General features: G+C 37.5%; 2 protein-coding genes across 2 annotated transcripts; both read right to left on the bottom strand.

The window, feature by feature from the left end:
• Positions 1-2,818: 2,818 nt before the first annotated feature.
• On the bottom strand, positions 2,819-3,915 carry LOC104929453 (olfactory receptor 1496-like). Its single transcript, XM_027273725.1, has one exon. It carries the CDS (start codon positions 3,836-3,838, stop codon positions 2,819-2,821), a length of 1,020 nt encoding a protein of 339 aa, XP_027129526.1. The 5' UTR covers positions 3,839-3,915.
• Positions 3,916-6,486: 2,571 nt separating this feature from the next.
• On the bottom strand, positions 6,487-7,449 carry LOC104929449 (olfactory receptor 24-like). The gene has a single exon (XM_010743973.3). The coding sequence runs from the start codon at positions 7,447-7,449 to the stop codon at positions 6,487-6,489; it is 963 nt and encodes a 320-aa protein (XP_010742275.2).
• Positions 7,450-20,438: the final 12,989 nt, after the last annotated feature.

The following is a 20,438-nucleotide window of genomic DNA, read 5'->3' as shown; positions in this document are numbered from 1 at the left end:
TTTTTAATTATTCCCTTCACATGTTCTTTCCATGTTAATCTAGAATCAAAAATCACTCCCAAGAATCGCATACTGTTTACCCTTTCTAAATTCTTTCCATATATGTTTAACTTTTTATTTTCACTGATTTTCTTTTTTGAGAAGAACATTACTTTACTTTTTTCCACCGAGAATTTAAAACCCCATTCTGCTCCCCATTTTTCCACTTGATCTATCCCTTCCTGTAATTTCTTAACTATATGATCTATGTTGCCTCCCCTCTTCCATAATGCCCCATCATCTGCAAACAGAGATCTTCCCATTCCTGTAGGTATATTATCAAAAATATCATTTATCATTATTGTAAATAGTGTAGGACTTATAACACTCCCCTGCGGTGTACCATTCTCTACAATATAGCTTTCTGATATCTCTGATCCAATTTTAACCTGAATAACTCTTTCCCTTAAAAAATCCATAACCCAGTTAAATAAGTTTCCCTCAATTCCCATTTGATGCATTTTAATCATCAAACCTTCTCTCCACAACATGTCATAGGCTTTTTCTACATCAAAGAACACTGCTGCCACCGTTTCTTTATTTACCTGTGCTTTCCTGATGTCATCTTCTAAACACAATACTGGATCCATTGTGCTCCTACCCCTTCTAAATCCACTTTGATATTTATTCACCAATCCCCTTTTTTCAATATAATACATGAGTCTCTCATTAATCATTCTCTCCATTATTTTACCTATATGTGATGTAAGTGCTATGGGTCTGTAGTTTATTGTCTTACTTGGATCTTTTCCAGGCTTCCTGATTGGGATTATTATCGCCTCCTTCCAACTTCGTGGGACTTTACCCTCTTTCCAGACTTTATTGTATAATGTTAATATTTTCATCAATCCCCCCTCACTTAGATGTTTAATCATAGTATAACATATTTGATCTTTACCTGGTGCACTCCTTCTTGTTTTGGCTAATGCTCTTTTCATTTCTCCAATGGTAAATGGAACATCTAATTCGTTTTCCCTACTATCCTTTCTTTTTAACACCTCCCTGTTTTCATTTCTAGTTTTTTCCCTGCCCTGTCTTCCCTCCTCTGTTAAATTATTTGAGCTGTGCACAACAACAAAAGTCTTAGCCATCAACTCCGCCTTTTCTTTATTGGTTACAGCCACTTTATTACCCGAACTTAGGACTGGATAACTCCAATCCTTTCTATCTCCACCCATTTTTTTCAACATTCCCCAAACTTCTCCTATCTTAGTGGTGCTCCCAATTGATCCACAAAACTTCCTCCAATACGACCTCTTTGCTTGTCTTATTGTTTTTCTTACCATTGCCTGTGCTTGTTTATACTGGATCAGGTGTTGAAAGTTATGGTATCTTTTAACTAATTTAAACGCTTTGTTTCTGTTCTTTATTGCTTGTTTACATTTTTCATCCCACCATGGTACTGCCTTATTCATCTTCCTGCCTGTACTTTTAGGAATAGAGTTGGTTGCTGCTGATATGATCCCCTGCTTTATTTCCCTATCCATCATTTCCACTTCCATATTATCACTAATCTGAGACAGATTTTCCTCCCCTTCCTTCATGAATTCATCCCAATTAGCCTTATCTACTAACCATCTACCCCCTACTCTCTCCGTGACCTGTACTGTTGTTATATTTATTCTATTATATATAGGATAATGGTCACTTCCTATAGTCCCTTTTTGATATACATTCCATTCACATAATGGAGCTAATGCATTGGTCACTATTGTCAGATCTAATACGACCAAAAACTGAAAGAAATCAGCTACTTTAAATACATTTGGCCATAATATTATAAATATTTATTTGAATAGTATTTATGTATATATGTTTATGTACACAGAAAATCACGTGATGTTGTATTTATTTTTATTGTAAATGTTTTGACAGGTTGACTCAAAAATATGAAATCACTTTAATCCTCATCAAGAGTGTGTCTCATCTCATGCTTCAAATCAGTGTTGACATAATATCTAACAGATTATAACCTTTACCAAATTTTAGTAATTCAGTACATAAAAGATAAGATAAGATAAGATAAGATAAGATAAGATAAGATAAGATAACATAAGATAACATAAGATAACATAACATAACATAACATGACATGACATGACATGACATGACATGACATGACATAACAAAGTATAACTCTGAAATAGTTGCACCTGTTTATGTTATGAACACGTCTGCATGGTGATCACATGATACCAGACAGCAGACACATGGAATCACAAACTGGTGGAAGATGATAAATAAGTTTGAAACAGAAATCAGAGTAACAGATTATCAGCTGATCTGAAAGCTTCTGATGGTTTCCCTGATAGAGTAACAATTCAGTAGCCTCAAGGAGGAACATCCGGTCAAATATAACATTGCTGAGTATTTTAAGCAGTCTGAAAAATGGAAGTTAAATTCTGAAATGTCATTAAAATTAAATCTATTCATCACATGCTTCACATTTAGCACACTTACCATAAAATATTTGAATACAACAAACCAACTGAACCAACTGAACAACTGAAAAACTCCAGTTGCCCCAATATGGTGAATGACCTCAAATAAAACATCTAGATGGGACACAGTAAGTGTGTAAAGTATCACTGGTGAGAAGAAATCATTTCAAGCAAAAAGATCTCTGTGAAGATATTCTGACTGTTTTTGTCTGTTTAGAAACCAACCGATTAGCGATGAATGAACAAATAATGAATCATAGCACAGCTTATTAAACCTGTTTAAACCAAAAACGTTCATATAGAAAGGAGTCCTTTTGTCTTTTGACCCACACAAACATTTAGAGCCTGGATTTTTTCAACATTTCATTAACTCTCCAAGGTTTGCTTTTACGTTCGTCAATTCCAATTCTATTAATCTGTACCAGAGCCAGGGCTCTAACTTTGATCTCTTTGGTTTTCAAAGAATAGACAATAGGATTGACACAGGGTGGGATGCAAGAGGCCAGTGACAGACTCAGCACACGCTGGTCTGGGTCAATGGATCCCAGATAAAACCCAACAATAAAAATGGTTATGAGAGGAATGTAAAATACAGCAACAAGGATGATATGCTCAACACAAGTGGCCAGAGCTTTTACCCGACTATCTAAAGATTTCATTCTGAACACAGTTACCAGGATGCTGCCATAAGACAGGACTATGAAAGAAAAGGGACCTACAAGTAACAAAACTGAGAGAAAAGAAGCTGCTGTCCAGTGCAGTGTGTAATCATTACAGGCGAGTCTAAACACAGGAGCATAGTCACAGAAATAGCTGAACACTCTGACAGAATTACAAAAAGACAGTCGAGTCATGATAGCTGTGGTAAACGCTGTTAATCCCAGAGCAAAAGACCAAGTCAGACCAACAATACACAACATGCTCCGTACTGTGTTGATTGAGTTCTGTCGCAGAGGGAAACAAATTGCAATCAAGCGGTCATAGGCAAGTATAGCGAGTGCATATGACTCCAGAGATACAAACGTATAATATACAAACATTTGTAACAGACAGAGGTTGAATGGAATGAAGTTATCCTTAATGAGAAATAGCTTTATCATGCTGGGAATAGTGCACGAGTTTAGGATGACATCAATTACTGCAAGGTTGACCACAGCCAGAAACTTTGGAGTGTGTAAACAATGATTAAAGGCAATTACATAGATCACCAAAGTATTGAACAGCACAGTAACCACATAAACTAATGCTAGAAAGATGAAGTAGACACTGATGTAGGGGAATGTCTCAAATCCGATGATATAGAATCCTGGAGGATGAATGATGACAGAGTCGTTGAAAACAGTCCTAAGAAAAGACATAGTTGAAGTCCACAGACTGTGTGTCGGAGCACAGCCTCTGCTTCAAAGCTATCCAGTCTAAAGAACAAGCGGATCATATCATAATTTACTATATAGCATTAACTTCTATAAAGGCTAATGCATAAAATGCACAATTTTATGCCATTCTGAAACCAAGCAGTTATTTGGTAGAAAAAATACTTAAAATCTATACTCAGGTATGCATACATTAAGTAAACTACTAGTGGTAAAAAATCAAAAGTATAAATGTATTTTACTCAAAAACTACTCAAAGTATTAGTTATTTTTTAACCAGTGCTGTTTAATACATTATCAATAGCAGTCATTCAACTGAAAATGGAGATTAAATTTTAAAAGAAGCAAATTTCTCTGATAATTCATAAACAGCATGAATAGATCAGACAAAGTAAACTAGTATAGGCCTTCAGATAAAACAGGGATTTGGTATAGGTTACTAAAATGTTTTTAAATCACACATTCATGAGTCATTAAGGCTTACCTGATTCTCTGTTTCAGAAGTGTTTAGCACTAACTCGTGATGCTGACTGAAACAGCCTACAGGCGGCTGCCTGTATGATCTGTGGGTGGTGGTAGATATACTCTCTGAGTGACTGCTTGACTGATCTCTAGAGATCAGTCAACCTTAAAGTGAGAATGACAAAGTCACTGTGAAAAATCTTATCAATTTAATTCTTTTGGTTCTTGGACATGCATGAAATTTCATACATTAACAACATAATTTTTATTTGACTAAACATTTAAAATGAAGGCTTAGTAACATAAAATAAAAGATGATGGATCATGGAAGACATGTTGCTTTCACTGTTCAAAGTTCCATAAAAGACAGACATAAAGTCAGTCTAAATAATCTTTGAATTGCATTTTGCTCGCTGTCACATTGTGGTGGAAATTTGCAGTTGTTTTCTCTAAATTAAGTAGCTGAGTGATACAGCCTGAACCATCGTCATTATTATTCAAATCTTAGTAAGACTATTTTTTCAAATATCAAATTACTCATGATATGGGAAATCAGATATAAAACAAATCAACACTTTCACAGTTTTTATGCATTACAGTAGACAAAACACAACAATGTGTGTGTTTTGTGTGTAATTTTTAAGCTATTTGCTTAAATTCCTGAATTTTGACAGCAGTACCTTGCACAATTTGCACTCTTAGTTAATGCCTCATTGTTGGAGTGTACCACTTCCACAATGAGTTTCATGTAGCAAAAAACTGAGAATCATCCAGGAGGATGTGAGAAGAAATTTCATCAATGTACTGTTTTACTTTTCATTTCATTTTCATACTGTGAGAATTACACGTATGATGAACTGTGTTTGTACTAATTAACAGACAAACACATTTAATGACTTACTTACTGCATTATGATCCCTGTGGATGTATTTATCATTAATCAGGCCTTGTTGAGTCAAAACAAAACAATTCTAATGAGCCCAGTTTGTGAAGCCATCACCAGAGAATTCTGGTTAATGACCTTGATTTTGGCAAACAGACAAACCATTTACTGTTTAAGCTTCAGTCTAATTGATCTCAGTTGCACCTATTAGGGGAAAAAAAACAATTAAGATGTAGGTAGCTATATTAACTGAACATGGCAGAAATATAATATTCATAAATAAAAAAAAGTGCTTTTGTTTCCTGCAAATAAGTCTTTTAAATCTACAGATGACACAGGCCTGGCTCTAGTGCATAGTAAAGCTCTTCCTGTGACTGTAGATCAGTGGTAGAGCGGGTCAGCCTCTAATCAGATGATTGGCGGGTTGATCCCCGGTTCGATTCCCTCCAGTCTGCATGTCCTGAATGCTGTGCCATCAGTGTGTAAATGTGTGTGAATGGTTAGCTCCTCAAACTGATGAGCAGTTGGCACCTTCAGTTATTAATCTGCTCATATTTTGTTTGAGTACTTCACTGAACTGTTTAAGTAGCTGTAGATAATATCCATCCATCCTGTGTCTATAGCAGTACTGCATGATCTAAGTTTACTTTTTAAAAAGGTTAAAAAAAAGCAAAAATATTCATTTGGGGATAGTTAGTAATAGAATTACAGCTTTAAATAAATACAGTTCATTCTATCTCTCCTGCATAATTTTAATAGAACCAGAAATAAACATACAATTGTATCTTTTCATATGGAGAGCCATGCCCTCTATGTCATGTAATGAACCCTGGAAAAGAGTTTGCAGCCTTTGAACGAGTCAGTCAACTTAACACTGTACAAAGTGAGGAGCAGGCAACAGCAGTCCATGTTAATGTGTGGCCCCTGTTAGCAGTCATGTCCCTAAGCAACCACATATATATGCTGTATATGTATGATACAGAAATAAATGTCATGAGTGTTTCATATAGGGTTTTTTCAGGTAACAGATAAGAGTCAAATGGGCAAATATTATATAATTACAACCAAATGTTAGCAATTACAAATAAATCACAAAAACAGTCAGGAAATGTACTGCATTTTATTGTTTGGTCAGTGTTGAAATAGTGGAAGTAAATATGAAAAAACACATTATTGAATAATAGCGAAGACATTATATGACATATCTGGAATTGTGGCTGCTTTTAAATGCTGATGAATCAGTCACAGTCATCACTAAAACAGACCTCTTTTGTCTTACTACACACAGTCAAACACTTATTTTTGTTCTGTGTACCAGTGCCAGGGCTCTGGTTTTAATCTCTTTGGTTTTCAAAGAATAGACAATAGGATTGACACAGGGTGGGATGCAGGAGGCCAGTGACAGACTCAGCACACGCTGGTCCGGGTCAATGGATCGCACATAAAGCCCGAGCAAAAAAATGCTAAATATAGGAATGTAAAATACAGCAACAAGGACTAGATGCTCAACACAAGTTGCCAGAGCTTTCATCCTACTGCTTACTGATTTCATCCTGAACACAGTCACCAGGATGCTGCCATAAGACAGGACTATGAAAGAAAAGGGAGCCATCAGATTCACCATGCTAGAAGCTGAAGCCACAGACCACTGCAGTGTGTAATCATTACAGGCGAGTCTAAACACAGGAGCATAGTCACAGAAATAGCTGAACACTCTGACAGAATTACAAAAAGACAGTCGAGTCATGATGATGGTGCTGTATGCTACTCTTCCCAGACTGTAAATCCAAGTCAGACCGACAATACACGACATGATTGTGACTGTGTTGACTGAGTTCTGTCGCAGAGGGAAACAAATTGCAATCATCCGGTCATAGGCAAGTATAGCGAGTGCATATGACTCCAGAGATACAACAGAGTAGTAGACATACATTTGTAACAGACAAAGGTTGAATGGAATGAAGTTATCCTTAAAGAGGAAAGTCTTTATCATGCTGGGAATAGTGCTTGTGTTTAAGAGTACATCAATTACTGCAAGGTTGACCACAGCCAGAAACTTTGGAGTGTGTAAACAGTGGTCACGGGCAATTATGTAGATCAATAAAATATTGAACACTAGTGTAACCACATAGACAAATGTTAGGAAGATGATGTAGACACTGATGTAGGGGAATGTCTCAAATCCGATGATATAGAATCCTGGAGGATGAATGATGACAGAGTCGTTGAAAACAGTCCTGAGAAAAGACATAGTTGAAGTCCACAGACTGTGTGTCGGAGCAAAGCCTCTGCTTCACAGTGGGTAAAAGCTCTCCAGTCTCAAAAAGAGGAATGGAACACATCTTATTACTTATCACATCTCATCACATACCTCAAATGAACACATATACACTCAGTATAATATATTATTATCTTTAGGTAAAGGAAGCAACAGAATACAGTGTTCCTGTGGCTCACCTGTTATGCTGACACTATTTCATGACTGTGACTCCATACGATGGCTCAAGCAGCCACTGAATGTCTGCACAGCTGACGTGTGAACAGTAGACAATATACCTTCCTTACTGATCTCGAGAGATAACCTACAGTCTTATCATTAAGAATAATTTGTATGAAAAATGCACTGCCCTATCACTGATCATTCCATGGAGAGTCATGTATTCGTCGTGCAAAACAAATACGTCATCACCGTTTTGTGATTCTAAGCACCTCATTATTGTTATGGAATTTTCTATCCTTAGGTAACACAAGGTCACGTGTGGGCCTTGAGGTCCTCTGCAGTATTAGTTGTTTGGCTTTGGCTGAGAACAGTAGGTGCCAGTCTGTCTCAACACTGTGGTGGCCAGGGTTGAAGAGACCTATTGCTGCCTTCCTAGACATAATATATTATGTATTATGCAGAGTGGAACATCAACGTCCAGCTGGACGTTGATGTTCCACAGACATCTGTGTCTGTCTCAAAGACATCTGTGTCTCCAGACTAGAATATACTGACAATAAGACCTCCATGGGTAAAGACATTCTCTTTGACTAATTCTGGTCGTATAGTATTTGTGTGTTATCTTGGGGTTTAAAGTCGATCCACCAGGATGAGTTGGGCAGAATGTGAGACCGACTCAGGCACTTCTGATGAACTTTGAGAGTGTCTCTATTCTCCTTGGCCAAGCATCAATAAATAATACAGCATAAGACATCAGAGGCTCCTGAACACTTTCTTCCTTCCTGACCTCACCATTGACTTTTGACTTCAGCAATTTCTCCACAACAGTCATTATCATTACACTTTATCACAAGAACAGGAAAACATGCTAAGTATAAAGAATAAACAAATAAATAATACAAATAAAACCTAATTATAAAGGATTGGAACAAAAATAACCTATATTTACATACATTATTGTCTTTTCAAATATTAGTGATTGAAACAATCCTTTATTTCCATCGGACAGCATTCATCATTCAGATCGTTGTCATACCATGACCGTTTTCTTTTCACTGTGCCTTTTAATTAGACGTTTAAACAAATATATATTAAATATAATATAACTGTTGGTTGGCAGCACGGTGGTGCAGTGGTTAATACTGTCAGCCCACAGCAAAAAGGTGCCTGGTTTGAACCTCAGCTGGGGCCTTTCTGTGTGGAGTTTGCATGTTCTCCCCATGTCTGCATTGGTTCTCTCTGGGTACTCTGACTTCCTCCCACAGTCCAAAGACATGAACCATAACAGGTTAACTGGTGACTCTAAATTGGCCGTAGGTGTGAATGTGAGACTTGTCCAGGGTGTACCCTACCTCTCGCCCTAAGTCAGCAGGGATCGGCTTCAGCCCCCCCATGACCCTGATGAGGATAAGTGATAATGGAAAATGAATGGATAACTGCTGGTTTGATGCTGAGATGTCAGGCAGTCTTGATTTTACTGTCCAGTGAAGGTCACCAGTTTTTACCATGTTTTGTAATATTTATAATGTTTGTACATTTCTGTAACACAACACATAAATTGACTGAGAGATGGGATTAATTGACTGTTAAAGTCCAGGTCTCACAAAACTAGACATGGTGCTCTACGACCAGCAGGAGAGATGTCCTCACAAACAGATATTTGATGTGTTATTCTGATGTTAATAAAAACTTAGGACCTGAAATCTTTAGACTAGAACAACTTGTAAGTGAAAAACAAACAAACATCTCATGCATCATCCTCTCTGAGGAGGCTTTGTAATGAACCCAGTTTGTGATTTCATCACCCGAGCAAGTTAATGATCCTTCTCATAACAAACAAACCTTTTACTGTTTAAATCATCGTTTAATTAATCTCTGCATCTATTAGCAGGTCTTCCAGTCTCACATTTGGAAGGACGGTACAGTAACACATTATTTGATCTTGTAGTGGCTTCTTGAAATACAATTGATTGTCCAACTAGGCAGTCAATAAATGATCAAAGCTGTAATTTTAATTTCACAGAGGCAGGCTCATCTGTTCTAGTAGAGTACTAACTGACTGACTATGCACACAGAGATCAGTGATTGGTACATACAGCCACACAAGGGTGTACAAATCTTCCTAACTTTGTATAAACTTGAAATAAATGTAACAATATTAACAGAATAATATTCTCGGGGAGGACTTTTATCACCATGGTGACCCTAGACAAAGGATCCTCTCCTTCCTCTTTGACTCATGGGAACTCTGGTAATGAGCCCTATTTGTGATGTCATTACCAAAAGATTCTGGTTAATGACTGCCTGCCTCTGACAAACAAACCTTGTACTGTTCAGACTTAAGCCTAATTAATCTCATCTGCATCCATTAGGACGTTTTGCACACTAGCAATTAAAACCGTAATGGGTAGGGTTGTGCACTGATTTTAATGAGTCATTGGTGTTTTTTAAAAGCTCAAGTAAACCCCCTAATTATCTAATAGTCATCTCTTCCCTGAAGGGCTGCAGTAGATAGGCCTGCAAGCTCAGACCTACACACAATTAATGCCCTTTCTGATGCTGCACTTCTATAATTAGTCGGCTAAGTGCGACAAACAATCAAAAGTTTAATGGCACTTTAAACTTTAGACTGACATTTAGTTTGTTTAGTCTATAGTTTAGTCTGTTGTACTGGACACACGATGCGCTGCAGAATCAACTAAGTTAAAGGCATTCATTGGAGACTGAAATGCTTCTAAACAACCTGAAAAATTAAGTATAATCAACCAATGGTATTTAATTGTCCCTGAAATGTAGTATAAAAAAGATAAAAATATAGAAGGGAACAACAACAAGTGATTTTCATTAGTGTTTTATCACCTGAAATAAGAATCATAATGTTCATATTACGTTAGAATGGGGTTCTCATATCTACAGAGGGAGTGGGTCCTCTTCCACAGAGTCCACCATGTTGACCCACTTTGTTTCTACAGCAGCCCAGAAGGGACAAACCAAATACAAAGGACCTTTAGGGATTTTCATGAGTTTCACAGCCACTGTAGTTTATTCTCCATGCGTAAAACGAAACATTGAGGTGAGGGTTATTCAGTCAGTTGCAATTTACATCTTCACCATAATAACACAAATAATTGAACTGATCAAGGCAGTGATAGACCAGCAGCTGTTTTTCTTTAATGTGAACTTCTCTCTTTATAAAGAGCGATATAACGGCCTGTCTCTGGGAAAACTAAAGAAATGTTACTTTTTAACAAAACCACAACATAATGTTGTCAGACAATTAACACTTGTTGTCACTATTAGTCATTTAGACACAAAAAAACATGGGAAAATATTGAAAAAAGTTTCTTTTAGGTTAAAAGGGTTAGGGTTAGCTTTTGGTAGTCATTGAGCCTTTACCACCTCCCATTCTGCCTATGTGACAGAACATTCACCGACTGCCAGTACTATGAGACATGATTCTAAAGATGTAGTACATGTCTTTGTATCAACTGTGGTCTTTTCAGACATTGTGGTCTGTTTCAAAAAGAATATCCTAACAATATTCTAGATGCACTGCATAGCAAAACAGAAATCTTACAAATAGGGTGTTTCTGTACTTTCAAAGGAGGCTGCAAGACCAACAGCACGATACATTGTTGAAAATGCTTTGTCCAGACCATCATGAAAAAGGAAATAGAAATGGTTGGTGATAAGTCCCAGCCAAGAGCCCAGCAGGATCCATGAGAACACATCAGATAAGAGCTGTCTCAAACTTAAACTCAAAACTCAAAGACTTACAGTCAGAGAAACAATCTAAGTTAAAAAAAAGGGCTTTTTATTTAATGCTAAAATGTGCTCTCGTGGTAAGAAGGTAAGACGTGAGCATTTTGCATCTAAACTGGCAAGTTATGAATTAGCATCCATGATTAATTATCTCGATGTAAAAGGCACTCTAAAACCACTGTAAGTGAACAAACTGTGCTAATCTGCAGCTATAATATCACTTAATGTTCATCAGAATACTATGTGCACAATTGTTTAATACACAGGGCTGTAACACTAAGCTTTTGTATAATGAGGGTTTAAAGGAAGGGTGGCTATTTAATGGTGATGATTAAGTGTGAGGTTTTTTTTTCTCAAAATGTTATGTCTTTCTGAAATATTTACCTTCATTTCCCCCTCCATTTTTCATGAATGTGGGAAAAGATTAATTAGGGAAAAGGTTTAAGGTTTTGTTTGTTTACATGCAAGGTCCTTAAGCATCATTCCCCTGTGATGCCGTCAGAGACTCATAAGAGAGACTCTGAGGAGTTAAACAGACACAATCCTTTTGTCTTGGGTCATCATGTCCTTTTTGATAATATAATGAATGCAAGTTGTAAACTCCAAAGGGAATCACATGAAAGTGTCAAGAAATAATGATATAATTAATGTCCCCTGGGTTCTCTCATGTGTGTGTATTGCGTGTTTGAGTCAATCAATGTTTGAATAGTACTCTGACCTTGGCTCACCCATGACAAACCCTGACTTGATGGTTTGCACTGAGACAGAACTTATGAGTCTGGGCTGGACTTTGATTTATGTAGGTTATTGGGTAAAACTAGATGCCTGGACTACAGGCTCCTGACAAGGCAAGACTGAGAAACCCTCTGTGAATTGTAGAGAAGACCTCCAAACAGTGAATTCAGAGTTTCAGGGCCATGCAGAGTTATAGCACGTGTTTTGATCAAAGAGTTGGCTGATAAAAAAAAGAAACTCATTGTCAAAATATCATGTTTTATCACAAATCACTAACTTTTTATGTGTGAAACTTTTATGTGAAAATCAGATTTAACAAACGTCTCCTGCTGTTAACTAATGATTTATGGCTGCACCTAAACTGCCTGATCTACATTTCTTTAATCCTGACGTTGATTTATGATTCTGATTTTATGGCACTCCACTACACTCTTTACCTGCTATTGTACACTAACTCTGACAGATATACTATGTATGTACGTATTTTATAATATATATGCTTTCATCAGCAGATAACTGTCTTTAGAAAACACAATGCCCTCCTTACTCTTTGACTCTGAGAACCTCCCAATGAGACTCATTCATGGGGTTCTGGTTAAAAAGAATCTTGTCTGTAAGAAATAAAACCTTTTCTTCATCCTCATTATCATTATTATCTCAATATCTATCTTTTCTCAAATGAGTAATGTTTCTGTAACTGATGAGTGTGGCAAAAAAAAAGGACACACGACAGGTTTATATTATATATAGTTAATACTACAGGTGTAAGTTGATAAAAAGAAACGTTTGCTTCATCAGCCTTTATCAGTCCTCATCTCTCACCTTCTCCCTCAAAGATCAGTTCTTCAATCTTTTGAAATATTTGATTAAATATTTTGGGCCTTGCAGAATAAAACTATTCCTGTAAAATGATTTATTTCAATTAATGCACAAACATGTTTGACCAGTTTCTGTGGATAGTGATTATTTATCCTTTTCATACAGAGTAATCTTAATTAACACAAACATGAAATTAGACATCATTTCTCTGATCATTATACTATGTAGAGTTACTGAGTCATCTCTCAGAATATAAGAGAGCATTTTTATTTTCTATATAGGACAACAGCTCAGCCTCAACGGAGCTTCACATGTTTAATGTTTTATGTAAGTCAGCTGATGCATAATTAACCCTCTCAATTGTTTTATATATAAGTTGCCCCCATTGTAGAAATTCTGTAAGCGTGTTGTATCAATCGTGTCTCATAAGGTTCTGCAATTTCAGGGCCAGTACTGCCCGGACAGGAAAGAGTGTTGTTGGAAGAACCAACAGTCTGATTAGACTGTTAAACCAGAGCGATAAATAAGAGCAGTCTGCACACTGCACGTATATCCATGCACACTTTGCACCTTGTATCTCTGCTGCTGTTGAATTCTATTCATCTACCTCTCTACTATATACAGCCACTATAATCATACTGTATGTATCCATATGTAGCATACTATACATACACTGTCAGAAAAACTAGTTCTCAATAAATGTTCTGAAGCACTTTGAGTTCTCTGGAGAACATTTTTAATCTTTTCATTCTTTTTGCTGTTTACAATTCTTTGGGGGAGCTGAATGCAAAAAAGTTTGCAGAACTTTTGGTGCTTAGTGATCTTACTTTTTTTTTGGAATACTGATTTTGCAGCAATGTGCTTTGTTTTGATGAAAGTCAACAAAGGAACAGTTTGAACATATTTTTTTATATTTATATTGTGTGAACCTGAAGTACGTACAGCTTTAACTAATGGCTGCTGTGTGCCTACCATATTGAATGGGTAAATAAGGGTGTACATACACCTACAAGGCTCTGTATGTGGAAACATACTGCACTAAATGCAGCACTTTATGTAGCACTTGTTGTATTTTGTGTTGTAATGTGTGCACTTTAATGTAGTCCTGTCTGCACTATGTTTCATGTTTCATGTAGCACCATGGTTCTTGTATATGGCTGAAATGACAATGAAACCCACATGACTTGACTTGAATATCACAGAAGATGTTCTGTGTTCTGGTGTTGATGTAGATTGTAATACAGAACAGTTAGACGTCATGGCAAATACATGAAGAAGTAAGGATAATAATAATTACCCAGTTGTTGAGACAACATTATCAACACTTTTTCAGATAAATCAGATAAAATACAACCATTAGCTTGCTAAGCTCTTACCTACACAATAAAAATACATGCCAGTCGACTTTGTCTGTCTGCATTTTAGCCAAGTGCCCACAGGAGGGCAGTAGCAGTAAAGATTTTAATAGTGAAGTGGTGCAAAAAAGTTAGTGGATGATATAATAGGGTTATGCTCTTCTCTGCAGAGCAATGTTGGAGCTGTACGTGTCAGTTTAATATTATAGGATGTACAGGCTCCAGGAGAGGTAAAGACATGAAACCACTGTGATAAAACCTTTTAAATATAATTGGGTTAGGGTTAAAATAAATAAATTTAAAAAATGTTGTACTGTAAAGGCTTGTCCAGTGGCGCTAGTTGAAATTTGAGGTGTATACTGAGAGGAAAGAACTCTTTGGATGTTGAGAAAGTGACAGACAGGTTGTCAGAGCTTGTGCTTGTTTTCTCTGAGGTAACTGGTCAATGTTATGACCAGTCAGCCGATCGGCGGCTTCTCTTCACTGAAGGACAGCATGAAATATTCAAACTGCTGAGACTGCTTTTTTTTTCACAGCCATTTGAATGAGAGACTGCCCATCATGTATTCATGCTGCTCAGACTGACTCACTGGCAGCTAATTAGGCAGAGCTACAGCCTGATGAGGGTGTGATTAATGGGAATGGGATTTAATGAGCACTAAACATTTGGTAATTAAGATGAATAATTATTATAAGGCTTTTAAATGAGGATTTTTCATTGCTTTCAAAACAATGTATTGTATGATATTTGTGTGTGTGTGTGTGTGTGTGAAGTCACAGTGGTTTGGTTTTCCCCAACGTACCACCACTAAAATAAGTAAATGATTTACAAGTAAGAAATGTAGAGCTGTAATTCTGGTTAGAAGCACAAGCACAGTGCAGATCTGTGAACGCCGTCACATTACCCATAAATAGTATTTCTCAAATTAGATGAGAATTTCATCTGTATTCATAAATGAATTGACTGAAAAGAATCATAAACATTTTTTCTTCTTCGATTTGAAGATATCACAGAGGGAGACAAAAGATGAGTGATATCCTGCTTCTAAGATTTCCTGCTGAGCATGCCATAATAAGTCCACAATAACTGTACACCTTAGACATCCAATTATTCATCCACATACTGATAGAGTGTTTTCTGCTTGTCCTTGAGAGGACAGCCCAGCCAGTAAAAAGCTTAATTAATACCTCTTAGCGGCGAGGCAGCTGCTGAGGTGCTTTCAGTACAGTAGACAGCAACTTGTAAAAAGTGCTGTAAGGTTTTTATGAAATGACGGTGACATAAGGTCATAAGATATTTTTGTGATAGATAAAGAAACAGCAGATTTTTGAGTTCTCACTTGTGAGTTTGGATCACTTCAGCAGTGCCGTGTTGTATCTTGAGCTTTACCTTCTCACTCATTCCACTAACCTGGGATGTAAGGGATATTAATGATCCTTGTTAAATGATTTATCTGATCCGAAATGAGCAGCTGAGCTCTCGCTGCCAGAAAAGAGCTCGATTGGAATTAACGTGTGAAATCTGATGAACTAATGTGTGTCCTACAGCGAGAGATTAAGGTCAGAACACTCTCTCTGTATGTTTCTCATAAGCTCCTTCCACACGCTGGTTCATTTTAGAAACTAACAGGCAAGTCAATGGGTTTAATTAGTGTATAGATTAGAGGCACCTGTACACCTGATTAACACAAAATCTGTTCTATTGGTCAAAGGCCAATCGACAAGTCAACACAGTCCACGATGAATCAAAACCCAGGCCTGAGACTGAAGTTGTCAAAACCCACATGACCTTTGAGCTTAGGGGCCAGACAGAAGCTCACAATATCAGACTTCAGTGCAAGTTCCCATGGTTTGTAATCACACTGTAGAGTAGAAAATTGAAATATTGAGTGCAGCAGTGCAGCTATAAGCTGAGACTGAATCATTATTTTCATAATTTAGTTTTAATGATCTGATCTGACTGTGTGAGCTTTGGATGGGTGGGAAGTAAGTCCACAAATGAAATGATGACATACCAAATGTACAGTATTCCCTGAGGTGCATTTATCACCAAACAGGACACTGTGACCCCAGACAAAAGGCCTTTGACTCCTGGGAGTTTTTCTAATGAGCTTCCTTTATGATGACATTACCAGTGAATGCCAGTTAATGACCTTGCCTGTAACAAACAAACCTTTTACTCTTCAAATTTAAGCTTAATTAATCTCATAAGAACTTGTTAGGCACCCTGAGCCTGCACTCTAACAATTAAAACTGGAAGGGAATTTGTGGGGGCGCAAACTGATAATGAGTCATTAAGGTTGGTCTGGAAAGCTGCCGCTTCATTTAAAGTAAACATGATAACTGACAAATGAACAACTCTTCTTCTTCTGTAACACACATTCAGGGCTGTGTGCATCTCAGCAGTGGTTAAATACCTCTTCTACCTCAAGTTCAGTCCTTCAAAATCTGAAGTCAGATCTCGACTGGACTTCTGTGAGATCAACCGTTCAAGGACTGAGGGGAGAGTAAGCATGGGCATCTCTGGTTCAGCTCTTTGCTGGTTTGAATCCTATCTCACAGGGTGCTCATTCAGCGTATCCTGGCTTGGACAGTTGTCCACATCTCACCACCTCACCACAGGGGTGCCCCAGTGCTCGGTGCTGGGGCCCCTTCTCTTTGCTATTTACACCACCTCCGATTATCAGGTTGCATTGCTTTTTGTATCACTGCTATGCAGATGACACTCAGCTCTATCTGTCATTTTGACCTGATGACCCCTCAGTCTATGCACAGGTCTTTAATTGCCTCTCAGACATATATACATGGATGAGGGCACACAACCTCCAGCTGAACCTCTCAAAAACTGAACTGCTGCTCCTCCCAACCAGACCTACATATACCGTGACATCAACATCCAAACTGACTACCTGTGTCTCACCCCTAGCAGGATAGCAAGAAATTTAGGAGTCATGATCGATGAGTAACTGACCTTCTCTGATCATGTTGCCGAGTCGTGCCACTTTGCACTTCACAGCATAAGGAAAATCAGGCCTTACCTAGTTCATGCTACCCAACTCCTGATACAGGCTGTGGTCCAGCCTGCACAGTGAAACCTTTTCAGATGATCCGTAATGGATCAAAAGATGCATAACCAAAAGGTCACGTTACCCCGCTGCTCATCAAGCTCTCTTGGCTACCCGTCTCCCTTGGCTACCAATTCAAGTCAAATCACTTGTCTTACCACCTAGTTGAATGCCCTTATACAGCTATATGTTACCTCCTGAAATGAATGATGTCTGGCTCTGCCACCCATTCGCTCAGGGCAATCTAAACTTTTCTCGCCTGTTGTTCTACGTTGGTGGAACGTCCTACCAGTTCCTACCAGAGCAGCAACGTCCCTCCTTTAAAAACCTCCTGAAGACCTCCAGCTCTTCAGAGAGGACCTCCTGTTCAACACTGCCAACAATTGGACATTAGAAATCTATCCCCTCTACAACTGTCACAATAATTATGGCTGGACTAACATGTCATTTGTCATGTCATGTCATTTTTGCACTGATTGTCACTTTGGATAAAAGCATCAGCTAATTGATCAAATGTAATGTAATGACAGACACTAGAGGAGCATATTTACCCAGAATGCACTGTGATCTTTTTCCACTGTATCGTGGAATATCAATTGATATACAGTACAGTGCACTAAGTTTCAGTATTTTGTAATATATATTTGTAATATATATATATATATATTCATATAAATTCATATCTGATCAGTAAATAAATCAGTAAGTAAATGAGCAAAAGAGATACATAGCTAATATTCATTTTGTAGATATATCAGTATTGATTGAAAAATCTAGTATTAGCTGGGACACACATTTTTATCATTAATCAAAAACTATTGAAGTTTTTGGAGGTCTTTCTGTGGGTGGTGATTGAGGGAAGAAACTTTAAATTTCAGTCCTCTGCGCCTCTTAGACCCCTGCTCCTCCACTCTGTGACATACTGTAATGCTCAGTGCAGAGGAGCCATAAAAAGCAATGTCAAATGATTCAGTATTTGTACGCCATGACGTGTCCTCCATTGACCCCTTTTTTCATCCATATTAACAGCTGCTGTCTCCTTCTCCTACTCATAAGCTTTTCTGTTAACACTGAATCAAAGCTGCAATAAATTTCCGGTCGCTGTGATTTATGTTCTGCTGTGTATTTTGAGATGCAGGAGGAAGTCTTGCTTGCTGGTTTTGTATAGGATATTGATAGGAGGGAAACAGAACAACAAATTTGATCCCAACACAATGCAGACATTAGAATACACAATGGAGATGTAATTTCAACATGTTCTCAGCTCATAGTATATAAGGTTTACTCTGAAACTTTATCCGTCCTCTGCTATTGGACCTCTTAAGCTTTGTCTAAAAGACAGATGTGACCCGTGACTTCCTGCCACAGTAACACCTCTCCTTCACCTCTCCTACAGTGCCAAACCCCTTATCTTATCTCCAGGCAGCAGCCATGGCACATCCAGCAATCAATAACCCGCAGAGGTGTCAAGTAACAAAGTACAAATACTTCATTACCTTACTTAAGTAGAATTTCTGGGTATCTATACTTCACTGGAGTAATTAGTTTTCAGCTGACTTTTTACTTCTACTCCTTACATTTTCACGCAATTATCTGTACTTTCTACTCCTTACATTTTTAAAACAACCTCGTTACTCGATTTCCATCATTCATTCTTCACAGAGAGATCAACATAGATGGAGGAGAACAAAAAAGTGTTGGCTGATGGCTGATTTTTATTGGCAGATTGTCACACTCTACAGCCAATGGTATCGTTTACAGTGTGTGCACGCCTGACCAATGACAGTGTAAAGACCCACACAGGGCGGGATCTAAAGTTCAGCTGCTCAGCGAGCATGGACTCCTCACAGAGCTATGACGTCATTTTGAGACTCAGTTAAAGTGATATGATAATCAATAACAAGTTATTTGGTTAGTTTGATGGTAAAAAATCATAAATGTAGCCTGATTGTACCTCAATGCTGAAATGTCGTATTCTAACATATAGAACAGATGTAAAGCTTCGGTGCTTCTTCGATTATCAACAGTATGTAGTGATGCAGAAAGCTGAGAGCTCACCATCATACTGAAACTGTCACAAGGCTGCAAAAGCTGCTCTGATTGTTATTTAATCCTGCTGCTGTTTGTTTGATGTATTTTTCTGTTCATTGATAAGAGGCTCACTGGAAACAATATTAATAATAATAATTAATAATGATGGTGACAAAAACTTGACACAAGCTTAAAGAAAAGTGTGAACAGAACAGCTCTTTAAAGCGTCCTGCTGTAGAACTGTGTGGGTCAGTCTGCATTAGAGAACATGTTATGAGAGCAGTGGGGCTGTACATCTTATTTAGCACGTGTAAAGTAAGTAGTAGTTTCCTGTACCATCTTTCACAAAACACTTCCACTATAGAGTGAATCTGATTGTGATTGGATGAGAAGTATAAACATATACCATTCCGAAACACTATCGGTTTGTACGTGATGCATCGCCCCTGCACATTACAAATCATGTCACACGCAAGCAAGAAGAATTTATGTAGCCTAGTGCGAAAATGTTCGTAGCAGAGACTCAAGAGAAATCTGAGTTGTTGTTTTTTATGAGAATTATTATTATTATTTTTGATGAATCACTTGGATTAATCATTAATTTGACATCACTATACTGTATAGTGCTGTTATACATAGCATAGCATGTATACCATTACAATATTTATTTACTTATTTACTTATAGTCCTATAACTAGTCATCATATCTTTCGCTCCATGAAACACATGCTCAGTAGCACACATATAAAGTATGGTTCTTTAATGTATTTGCATTATACTAAAATGCATTCATTTTCATTGAGCATATATGAGGCTGAAACAGGTAGCCTAGTGCATCCCAGATTTTTCAATATTAACATTTTAATATAACATTATAGTCATTATGGCCTTGATGTTGATGTTTTTTTTTGGGGGGGGGGGGTCGTGTAGAGCACTATAGGTCACTGAGGCACTGGGCCTATAACATTTGATGGCTGTACAGTATAAATGCCTTTACATTACTTTTACTTTTATACTTTAAGTACTTTTGAAG

This window comes from Larimichthys crocea, chromosome XXII (assembly GCF_000972845.2).
Source record: "Larimichthys crocea isolate SSNF chromosome XXII, L_crocea_2.0, whole genome shotgun sequence".
NCBI lineage: Eukaryota > Metazoa > Chordata > Actinopteri > Sciaenidae > Larimichthys > Larimichthys crocea.
Note: the sequence above shows the minus strand (reverse complement) of the source record. Positions and strands in the feature narration are given on the sequence as shown.